Raw genomic sequence first — 12,119 nt, 5'->3', positions numbered from 1 at the left:
TAAGCGTTGCACCGCACACTCAGACCCCTCTTCGGTCCGCCCACAAGCCACCCAAGTTGGGTCCCTGCGTTCCTCCTCGCTGCCCACTGTGGGTACGGCGGTGGTTCCGCTGGTCCCGCTTGCATGGTATCTGGGTGCCTGGCTAACACTACCCAGCCCGTCTCGCTGGCTTCTGCGGATCATCAGCCTCGGCAATGCAATTCAGTTCGCCCGGCGTCCCCCCAAGTGCAGTGGCATCTGCTTCACGGCAGTGAAGGCGGCCGATGCTCCTGTCTTGCCTGTAGAGATCGCAGTCCTACTGGCGAAAGATGCGATAGAGCCGGCCCCTCCAGCTGATATGAGGACGGGGTTTTACAGCCCCTACTTCATTGTACCCAAGAAAGGCGGTGGGTTACGACCAATCTTGGATCTGCGTGTCTTGAACCGGGCCCTTCACCGGTTACCGTTCTAGATGTTGGCGCAGAAACGCATCTCTGGGTCCCCGAGATTGGTTTGCGTCGGGGATCGGATGCGTACTTTCATGGGTTGATCCTTCCGTGCCACAGACCGTTTCTGCGGTTTGCATTCGAAGGACGTGCATATCAGTACAAGGTCCAGCCCTTCGGGCTGTCCCTGTCTCCCCGTGTCTTCACGAAAGTTGCGGAGGGGGCTCTTGTTTCCCTCAGAGAGCAGGTTGTTTGCATCCTCAACTATCTCGACGATTGGCTTATACTAGCGCAGTCTTGGGTTCAGTTGTGCGAGCACAGGGACCTGGTGCTCCGGCACATCAGCCAGTTGGGTCTTCGGGTTAACTGCGAAAAGAGTAAACTCTCCCTGACGCAGAGGATCTCTTTTCTTGATATGGAGTTGGATTCGGTCGAACAAACAGCACGCCTCACAGAGGAACATGTGCGGTCGGTGTTGAACTGCTTGAATTCATTCAAGGGCAGGACAGCGGTCCCACTGAAACAATATCAGAGGCTCCTGGGGCATATGGCAGCTGCAGCGGCAGTTACACCGCAGGGGCTGCTTCATATGAGACCGCTTCAGCACTGGCTTCATGGCCGAGTCCTGAGGTGGGCGTGGCAGCGCGGCACTCACCGGGTCCAAGCCTGATGCCAAACCTTCACCCCGTGGGCAGACCTTACGTTTCTCCGGGCAGGGGTGCCCCTAGAGCAGGTCTCCAGGCATGCTGTGGTTTACACAGATGCCTTCACCACTGGCTGGGGGGCCACGTACAATGGGCACACAGTCTCGGGGGTGTGGACGGGCCCCCAACTGCACTAGTTAGCCTTCTCGCACAGACACTGTGCAAGATCAGGGAGGACGAGGAGCAAGTCCTGCTCGTAGCGCCTTATTGGCCCACTCGGACCTGTTTGCCGGAACTAATGCTCCTCGTGACAGTCCCTCCTTGGCATATTCCTCTGAGGAAGGATCTACTGACTCAGAGACGGAGCACCCTGTGGCACCCGCGTCCAGACCTCTGGAAACTTCATGTCTGGTCCCTGGACTGGACGCGGAGGTTCTAGATGACCTACCCCAGGAGGTAGTTGACACCATCACTTCGGCGAGAGCACCGTCTACGAGACACGCTTACGCCTTGAAGTAGAACCTGTTCGTCGAGTGGTGTTCTTCTCACCGAGAAGACCCCCGGAAATGCCCAACCAGGGCCGTGCTTTCCTTTTTGCAGCAAGAGTTGGAGCAAAGGCTGTCTCCCTCCACCCTCAAAGTCTATGTCGCTGCGATTGCTGCTAACCATGACCCCATGGAAGGGAAGTCGGTAGGGAAGCATGATCTGGTCATCAGGTTTCTTAGGGGGGCAAGAAGGTTAAATCATCCCCAGCCCCCCTTTATATCCTCTTGGGACTTGTCTCTAGTGCTCAAAGCACTACAGCAGGGCCCATTTGAGCCTTTTCAGTCAGTCGAGCTAAAGTTTCTTTCAATGAAAACTCTGATTCTGCTTGCACTGGCCTCCATCAGGAGGGGACCTGCACGCATTTTCGGTTGACGATTCGTGCCTAGAGTTTGGGCTGGCTGACTCCCAGGTAATCCTGAAGCCCCGGCCCGCTATGTGCCCAAGGTTCCTACTACCCCCTTCAGGGATCAGGTAGTGAACCTGCAAGCGCTGCCCCCGGAGGAGGCAGACCCAGCCCTAGCTTTGCTTTGTCCCGTCCCAGCCTTGAGATGGTACTTAGACCGGACACAAAGCTTTAGGACCTCAGACTAGCTCGTTGTCTGTTACGGAGACAGGCAAAAGGGGAAGGCCGTCTCTAAGCAGAGGATGGCCCACTGGATTGTGGATGCCATCACCCTGGCTTATCAGGCACAGGGTGTGCCCTGCCCGCTCAGGTTGCGAGCTCACTCTACTAGAAGTGTTGCATCCTCCTGGGCGCTGGCTTGTGGCACCTTGCTGACAGATATTTGTAGAGCTACGGGCTGGGCAACCCCCAACACGTTCGCTAGATTCTATAGCCTTCGTTTGGAGCCGGTATCCACCTGTGTTCTCACCTCAAACGGGTAGAGGCACTGAGAGGCCCCGATTTAGTGTCAGCTTGCTAAAACTGCTCCAGAGTGTCCGTACTGTAGGCCATGTCAAGCTCTTTGTCCCCTCGGCAGCCAGACATGGCGGAATGTCCGGTGCCAGGCCCTCACTCTATGAATCCTTGAGAACCAGTAGAGGGCTGGGTTCCATATGTAGAGACCTAAATGGATCCCATATGTGTAAAGTCCACGGTATAGCCTAAGAGTTTCCCCGGCAGACGTCTGCCATTTCCAAGAGGGTTACAATCACCTCTAATCTTCCATATGCACCTAAACGGTTGTTCATATGTGTAACTGCTTCCGAAACCTCCTTCGGGAAGGATGGGGCTTCCGCAACGTTCCTTTTCCAAGTGGAACGGGTACGTTTTTCCAGTGTTATCCAATCTCACTGAGTGGGTAGTGCTATGACAGCGGTGACTGGTGTTCTTGTTGCGAGCCCCGGCCTACACCAAAAAGGGGCGCAGGAGGCACAGGACACTGGAAGGGGCAGCATCCATGGCGCTTTGGTAGGGATCCCAATTCGTTGGTCACGACGTGACTCATAGTGACCAACTGAAAGGGAACATCTCGGTTACGTATGTAACCCTCGTTCCCTGAAGGAGGGAACGGAGACATCACGTCCCGTCGCCACGGCTGCTGTACCACCGCTGAGCGGCCGGGCCAACGGCTCGGCTCCTCAGCGAAAACCTGGTATGCGTTGCACCGGCTGTCTTATTATGCTCAAGCTGTGATCAGCAGCAGCTGGATGCAATTATCGCATGCCAATGTGCATTAGCTCGTTTAGTTTACACTCTAAGTGGATTAGTCTCTCTAAGCGAGATCCCAATTCGTCGGTCACGACGTGACATCTCTGTTCCCTCCTTCAGGGAACGAGGGTTACATACGTAACCGAGACGTTCTGGCAAATGAATCAGTCTTTATAAAAAAAAAATATTAAATTAAAATAAAAAATTGAAATTGAAAAAAATACTGATCAAAATTAATCATATTTGCCAAATCTAATGGTATTTTCCTACAAAATAATCACATATGGAAATCATACAAAAAAATAAATAAATCAATATTAATATTCAACATGCTGATTCAACATTCTCACATTTTTTTTTTTCATTGTCTTTCTTTTTACCTTTCAGAAATTTAAGCCTGCCTGAAGATATGTAAAACTTGTTTGACTCTTCATCCTATAACTGTCTCATTCAACATTCCTCGGTTTCTCGTGTAGCAGTCACATATGTCATAAAGGAAGATCTCCACCACAGTGCCATGGTGTCCAGTTACCAGTGAGAAATTACCCCACAAAGGGTTTCAAACTGCTTCTTCCACTCAATACAACAGGTTAAGGTGATAACTTCCTTCAGAACTCTTCGTTTAGACCACCCTTTTTTCAAAGTCAAGTAATGTCTTTTTTTCTTCTTCAACTACTGCCACTATTAGCACTATTAATATCAGCCATCCAGTATTTCTGATGAAAAATTTCTAACCAGATGAATTTAAAATTATAGAAGGTCCTCTTACAACTGCCAAAGTGTTTTTACCCTTATGGTGTTTATACGTTTTAAGAGTTTCTTGAGAAATCACTGCCCTCAACAACCTCTCAAGTGGATGTAGAAACATAATGTGTGTGTTTGTGTGTGCCGTCTCATTGTGCCAATTTGCTCCTGTTGAGTCTAAAAGTTTATCCTGTTTTTACAGCAGACTATTAGGCAGGACCGTGACTATACATCAGTGTTCAAAATCTATAATTCGCTAGTTTACAGCACATAGCACACCTCCAAAACATGTACAATCATTGCATGACAATTTTCTTATGCATGATACACATAATTTGCACAAAACAAATCATTAATTTGCACAAGCATCTGGCACATTCCACAAATAGGGTATATTTTGCTGTTCCATGGCATTTTTTAAAAGCCTTAGAGGCATTAATCCTATGTTGTCTTTGTTTTGACCTATTAGATATTGCGTATTTGTTATTTAACATGAAACTAACTTAGCATGAAAGTGACTTTTTTTTGTCGGTTTGTTAATGGTGATTTTGACTTCCACCTGAGAGGACTTGGTCTTCATGACTATCTAACAATTAAAATCACAGAAGAGCATCATCATTTTAAAAGATGAAAAGTAAAAGTGAGTGAATTCTTAATTTCTTTATTAACCTTATTAAAACTTATTTGCCCCATTACCAAATAAGTAAATAAATAAACAAACAAACAAATAAAAAATTGTGAGGCCCAAAAAATAAGCTAGTTTGGACGTAAATAATCTCTATTTTCTCAGTTATGAATAGAAAAAATATCAAACAAATGTCATACTGAGTGACAGCTTAATTTATGCTGAATTTGCTCTAATTTGCAACCCTGAAGAAAAAAATGGAGTTTCAGCTATTTTGTACCCTATTTATGAAAAATGCCATTTCCAAAACATTGCTTTCACACATAAACACCATCATTCAGGTGCAGTGATTATGTGGCAAGTTAGACATGATCTATATATAGATAAAAGCCAAAAAACAACTGATACAGAAATTTGATTGTTAATATTATCGATTGTGTTTGACATGTTGTGATGTGTTATTGGGAATGTGTGAAATTTGATTATGAGGTCAATCATTCTTTTTCCATCATATAATATGTTCTGAAAGAGGCTAAAGTGGTTTTAAATTGAGTAACAAGCAAATGAAAGATACTGGATTAATGAATGTGCATTTAATGGAAAGATTAAAAAGTAATCAATTCTGTATGACATATATCATATTTGTATGTATACAGAGGAAATAAGAAACTTTGATTTCAAGTAATTGGAAAAAAAAAGAGAACCAAAACAAGCTTTTTTTCATGTGATGGGAATCCATTTTGATAGTGAAACACAGTGATTGTGAACTTTCAGTAACAGACTGCAGACTGTGTAGCAGATTATGTAGGGAAGGGGCAGGTCCCCTACATAACATCTGCTAAATCGAACAATTTCAAAGAATAGCCTCAATATTTTTACAGCATATTTTGTGTTATTGTGAGGAAACGTGAGTATTAAATAGTTCTAAATAGTTAGATTAAAAATAAATATATCAAAATATATATTATATGTATATTGTAATCTTGAATGATGTCGAAAAGTAGCAGTATATGTCTAATTTAAACATTCTGTATATTTAATTTGAAGCAAGACAATATCATAGAGATGTAGGCTCATTTACAAATGGTTCTTCTATGTTCTTATTATAAAACCTTATACAAGATATACAGTATTTGTCTACAGACCATAGGAGTAAAGTAGTTCACCACTTATTTTACTTCACCATGTATGATTACTTAGTGTGCATGCTGTAACACTGCATTCATGCTGCACAGGCCCAAAGCCTGGAGCCACAGTGATTTTGAGCCCAGGAAGCCTCACCCTCTGCTGGGCAAAGCCGACACCCACACTGGCTTCTGTTTACTCACACTTTAACTCACTCAATCCCCTTATGACTGGCTTATTTTATAATTTAATTTATTTGTTTAACTGACATAGGTGTTATGTTACACTTCCACATCATATTGTACTCCAATAAGTATTTAATAAATCAAGTTATATTGCTTCTTGTTATATAAAAATGTACCATGAAGGATTGCTGTGTTACCTCTATAATTTTGGTCAATTTTTACCTCAAATTCATTGTAAGGGAATGTGTTAATTTTAATGTTTAATTCAGTAATGCTTTATTGTATTATGAACCAAAACTGAGATTTACATATGGTGTAATCATAACTGTTAACTGTTATTGCTATATATTCAATGATAATCATGTATTCAGTGACACTCAGTTACTTTGTTCACATACACATGTACATTGTATTTTTACCACCATGTTTTGCATTAGATATTTGCATAATGTGAGCGACATCAGGCAACCACAAAATGTTAAAAAGTCTCCTAAAGGATATAATAAAACCATTAAGCTCATAATTTGATTTGCTGAATAGCAGTTAACATTAAGCCAGCTTGTGAAATCCAGACTGCGGCACAATGATTTTATGGCTAGCACTTTAGTGGTTGCCATTCATAGGTTGAGTTTCCAGGGAACATGACTCTAAATCTCTGATTATCTTCTATTAGAATTAGACAACAATTTCCTAGTTCTCTTTCAGTCGGTCACTCTCGACGTCACGTCGGCGTTCCCTCCTTCAGGGAACGAGGGTTACCATACGTAACCGAGACGTTACTTGTTTACATGTATTCATAAGTACTGATGTAATAACTGGGTCATTAAATATAATTTTGAACTGTCAGAAGCCTGATATTATACTGAAGGTGAATTTTATCACATATATGATGCAACCATGATTGTACTGCCTTGATGTTTTCTTCAAGATTTAATTTCTACATCAAGATCATACAAACATAACATTTATGTGGGCATAAACAATAACAGCAGTCCAGTGAGGTTGGTTGGATTGGTTTGTGGACCAGTTTTTTGCTCGTTTTTTTTTTCATCATGCATGCATGCCTCTGTTTAGTGTCTCGCTGAAGGTCTGACTCTGGCCTACTTTAAATACATACTGTATGCTTGCACTGCACCATAACTAAGAGCTGCATTACTAATTGTTTGTGTTTTTTTTTTAATAAAAACAAAGAAACAAAGCATTTTATTCCTGCCTCTTTTTAAACCTAAAATGTTTTATTAATTAAAAGTATTAATTAATATTCAAAGAGATAGTTCCCTCAAAAATGTATTCATTTACTCACCCTCATGACGTTCAAAACCCATGACTTGCTTTCTTCTGTGGAAAACAAATGAAGATGACCCATTCCTTTAAAATAAATACAATGTATTAAAATCAATATTAGTAGAATTAATGATAAAAAACTAAAATTGCAATTACTGCATTACAATATTGAATAATGTTTTAAAGCCATTCAAGGGCATTAATGCATTAAAGCATTAAAGGATGACATTAATGCATTAAAGCCAACCAAGATATTTTCCACTATGTCATCAATGCAGTGCAGATGTTTTAAATAAGTTCTATAGAGAGAAGCTGACAGAGGAGGCCACAGCGTCTCTGCAGTGTGATCAACACCAGCTACTGCTGGAGAAAATTGCTGCACAGGCAAAAGTGAAGGTGACTCATGCATGCAAATATACAACATAGATATTTATCAAAGTGGCAAAATCAGACCACAGCAACACGGCAACTTAAAGTTCAAAATAATAAAAACCAGGGAGCCTGATTATCTGCAAACAAATCTGAGCTGAGCACTGATAGTCAGTCATTCAGTTAAACAGATCATATGAGTTGTGAATCTCTTGATCAGTACTGATAAAAGTGTTTTTTTTTTATGTTATAATTTTTAATGCTGCTACTACAGTGACTCAGCAAGACAGATGTAATTTCAAACATCTGGTGCAAAAACCCTTAAGCTAATCAATCTCGCCACAATTAGTCTGATTTAGAATACACAGATGTGACTATTTCTCATTTTGTTATTCATATTGGTAATTATTTGTATAATTTCCACAAATAACTGTTTTTTTTTTTTCTTTCTTTTTGAACTGTCAAGTCAAATTATTTGAAGGACAAGTCTTACCATATTACTTCCCTTAGTATTTATTGTTTTCATAAGGGTTCCTCTTTCCAACTTCCTTCTCCTTGATAACACGTCTGTAGTCAATGTACAAGAGTAAATTTTAAAATAGTTCAGCAATGCTTATTTGGGAATGAATGCTGTTTTGTCTGTCTCTCTCTCTCTCTCTCTCTCTCTCTTTCTCTCTCTCAAGGAATTTCTAATTAATGACGTTTCTGCCATTTTCATGATAGAAATGTGATCATTTGATTATTCTCTACACTGAAATAAATGGTAACCTAAAAAATGGCAACATGTAAATGAATTGGCTTTATTCAAGTCAAAAATATAATTTAACATCACTGAAGCTAAATACTTGAGATAGATACATTATTCATAACAAAAAAAAATGCATTCAATCTATACTGTACACTAAATATCCTTTAAAAAATAACCAAAAATATTAATGATATAACTTTGGTTATGAACAAACTAAGTGAATTTTTAAGTGCATCAAGTAATTTTTTTTTTTTTTATAATTATATTTTACAGTTACTTGGTTATCATCTGCAAATATAAGTGTAATAATTAAAATAAATAACACCTTTAAGGGGAGAACATAACATTTATGCATAAAAAATGATTTATTAAAAGCAATCAGCTATCTTGATGAGAGTTTTAAAATGCACAATGTAATCTCTTAGTATTTTGCAAGACAAGTGCGTAACACCAAAGCCACACCTTCAACTGCATCTCAGTACAAGTGTATTTGTTTGGTTTAGGAAAATTTATATTATAACCATTTTTCATTCCTGATGCTGACAAGTATTGCTAAATTTCCTCATTAACTTTATGAGTTACTCCTTGTGTGTGTAAAGATTTGTTAAAAGCATCTATTCATCATATACGTTTTCCGTACATACAAAATCATTTATAAAGTTTTGTCAGTAAACCTAAAAATGTGCTTCATGTGGTAGGCCTACTATCTAAATTAGTCCATTTCAAAATCACCAAATCACTTACATTACGTTATGCCAACAAAAGTAATCGGAAGTCTTGAATCAGTTACAAATAGTTCTTAAAGAAACGACTGCACTACATACACTTTTTATAGCACTCACTGCCATAAATAATATGGCAAAATACTCTAGACTAGAGTGAGCTTAAAGAGATCCAGATGCATGCATTCAAAGTACAACCAAATAAAATGAGTTCAGGTTTTACTTACCTGGTAATGAACCATAATACGAGAAGCCTTCGCTCTTAAATTCAAATAAATTTTAAAGGGCAACCCCATCCTGTGAAGCCCGTCCTGCCCACAAGTCCAAACTTCTCCGCTCTCAGGCCTCAGCATCACTGCTCACCGTCCACGCATCATAAAGTTATAGAAAAAGAGGGAGGAAGAGAGAAACAGAGGCAGAGAGGGCTGCATCCTCCTGCAGACACTCTTGTAGTTGTTCCCGGGACAATAAAGGTCTGAAGAACTGCAGCATTGTACTAATGCAGAGTGAGCGAGAGACATAGAGGGAGATTCTAAGGTCATTGTTAATCACTTGAAATGCAGACTCTCTCGCTCTCTACCTCTCCGGCTCGCCTTCTCCCTCCTCCTGCTGTCCTCCACACCTCTCCTCCTCCTCCTCCTCATCCTCCTCCTCCCCTCCATTCCTCTCTGCCTTTCCCTTCTGGCTAAGTTTTGCAACATCATGCTCCCCTCGTTGGCGCAGTCCTGGGGAGTCCAGCATCTTCGCAATCACCGATTGGTTTTCGTTGACAACATTTAATGCGTTCCAGTGCTTGCATATCATTTGATGCGTGGCGTCCAAAATTAAATCCATCCATACCAAGGTCACGTTAATGAAAAATTATTATCTTTTCCTTTACTATTGCGTGGTCAATCTCAATCCGAAGTCCATGATTGTGTTTCTTGCTCCAAAGTGTCCCAAACTTAGTCTTGTTAATGCATTCCTCCATTCTTCAACCGTGAGTGGGTCTCTATTGTCCAATCTCTCTCTCTCTCTCTCTCTCTCTCTGTCTCTCTTTCGCTCTCTCTCTCTCTTTCTTACTGGTTCTATACAGTAGATTGCATTATGGGAATTGCTCTCTCCCTCTCTTGATACTCTATCCTGCACAAACACACACACATATGCTGTGATATGGACTCCCAAGGTCACATTGTCCTGAATGTGTGTGTGTGTGTGTGTGTGTGTACAAGAGTGTGACCACAGGGGGTTGATATCGAGTGCTATCCTATAAATCACAACGGCCCACACAGGACGACATTCTGTCAGTCAGATATCTGTGTGTGTGTGTGTAAATGTCTCTGTTTGGATCAGTTGTCTGTGAAACAGCTGCTGTCTCTTTTTGGTGTCACATCTGCATCAGGCTACGGCGCTGTTCATCAGCAAATGTTCCCCACGATCAGGCCTAAAGATTTAATCACAGTCATCAGAAACAAAACGTATATGTAACCACTACTGTGCAGTGAAAGGTGAGAAATTCCAGGATAACCTACCATTTTTGGCTATAGTATGCCGTATTAATTTGATGATTGAGTCATAACTGTTACGTTGTTGCCCCTTTAGACCACAAGTTTAGATAAGTCACATTTCTTGAATGGCCAAAGCGATTGCCTAGCCAAGTGTCTCAGTCTATAAAACTCTGACCACAAGGGTCCCAGACCACTTCCCCATGTATTAAGCTTTCCCTTTTAGCAGCTGCACTGCTGGCTCATCTGCCGTTTAATTTAATTGTTACAATTCTGGGGAGATGAGACACAAATAATCAAATAATCCATGGGATAGCTCGTTTCAGATTGCTTAGACTCACAGAGCCAGGGTTTTTAGTGGAATAAAGTCTGTTCCACAGTTCATTATGTTTGTATGCAACTTTTAACAATGGCTGAAAAGAAATTGAAATTGTATTAAAAATTATATAATGAAATTAGGGCCTAATAATTCAGATATATTTCAAAACAAAGAACAAAAAAAGAGTGTTGCTCTGAAATAGCTAGAATAGTTGATACTCAGTGCCTCAAGCATCTGTATCTTTCAACGATTTGATGGCACCAAAATTACAAACATTAAAGTATTTTTACAACACAATGTGCACAGACTCATAGATTTTGCACACCATTCAGCCAATCAGAGCTAGAGATTTCAGCCAGTTTCTTGCCATGTTTGTGTACAGTAAGCACGAGACGGTCAATGAAAAGACTGCGGTCTGTGAGCGTGTCGTCTGAAGCTGAGGCAACAGAATGCTTAACTTGAAATTTTCTTGGAATAATAATATATATATGAAGCTTGTGAAATGATTGATAAAAATGATATGTCTAATCATGAATTTAATAGGGAAAATGCAATCATCTTTGAGCTAAAATAAACAATAGCCACTGATCTAACTAGATAAATCTAGTGCTAGGAATAAAATTTAATAAAATTTAATAAAATTTTATTAAATTTCCATAATGCTTTTATATTTATGTTTTTTTTTTAATGATTTGATTTAATAATATTCTTTAATAAATAATTATTAAATAATATTCATAAGTTATGTATTGTATTAAATTATGGGGGCCAGGATATAAATAGTGTCATAGAGAGAGGTTTCAACAGCCAGTCATTTGTTTACAAGCCTAAAAATGGCCACTGTGGAAAACAAAACTGTTTGGATGCATTACTACAGAGATTAAAACGGCATCATAAATTATGCACATAATAGATTTGATATCCTGAATGAGCTCAGCTGGGATACTACAGGACTCACAAGTGTCCATTACTTCATTTATCATGCATATTTAGTATTTCAGTCAAGCCTAGACAGTGTTCGAACTAGCTTCTCTTCCTGGAACCTTAATCACTGATCCAGTCCTGCATTGTAGGCTGGTTTGTAGTTGGTTTTACTCAAGGCCTGGCAAAGCTCCAAATAGAGAAACAGACAGAAAGAGGTAGACATTCATATGAGGATGGTGGGTGTTATATATATATATATATATATATATATATATCCCCGCAGAAAGCAATGGAATTAAATGACGAATTTTGATTTTGTCCTGC

General features: G+C 40.3%; 1 protein-coding gene across 2 annotated transcripts in view; it reads left to right on the top strand.

Moving 5' to 3' along the window:
- The window catches only part of LOC107699236 (sodium channel subunit beta-2-like), a 28,012-nt gene extending 21,377 nt beyond the window's left edge, over positions 1-6,635 (top strand). For both annotated transcript variants that reach the window (XM_016500435.1, XM_016500436.1), the window contains one exon: positions 3,654-6,635. In XM_016500435.1, coding sequence (XP_016355921.1) covers positions 3,654-3,681 — 28 coding nt within the window. In that variant the 3' untranslated portion in view covers positions 3,682-6,635. The remainder of the gene's footprint in view (positions 1-3,653) is intronic.
- Positions 6,636-12,119: the final 5,484 nt, after the last annotated feature.

This window comes from Sinocyclocheilus anshuiensis, unplaced genomic scaffold (genome assembly GCF_001515605.1).
Source record: "Sinocyclocheilus anshuiensis isolate Anshui unplaced genomic scaffold, SAMN03320099.WGS_v1.1 scaffold242, whole genome shotgun sequence".
Taxonomy (NCBI): Eukaryota; Metazoa; Chordata; class Actinopteri; order Cypriniformes; family Cyprinidae; genus Sinocyclocheilus; species Sinocyclocheilus anshuiensis.
This window is presented reverse-complemented; position numbering and strand designations above follow the sequence as displayed.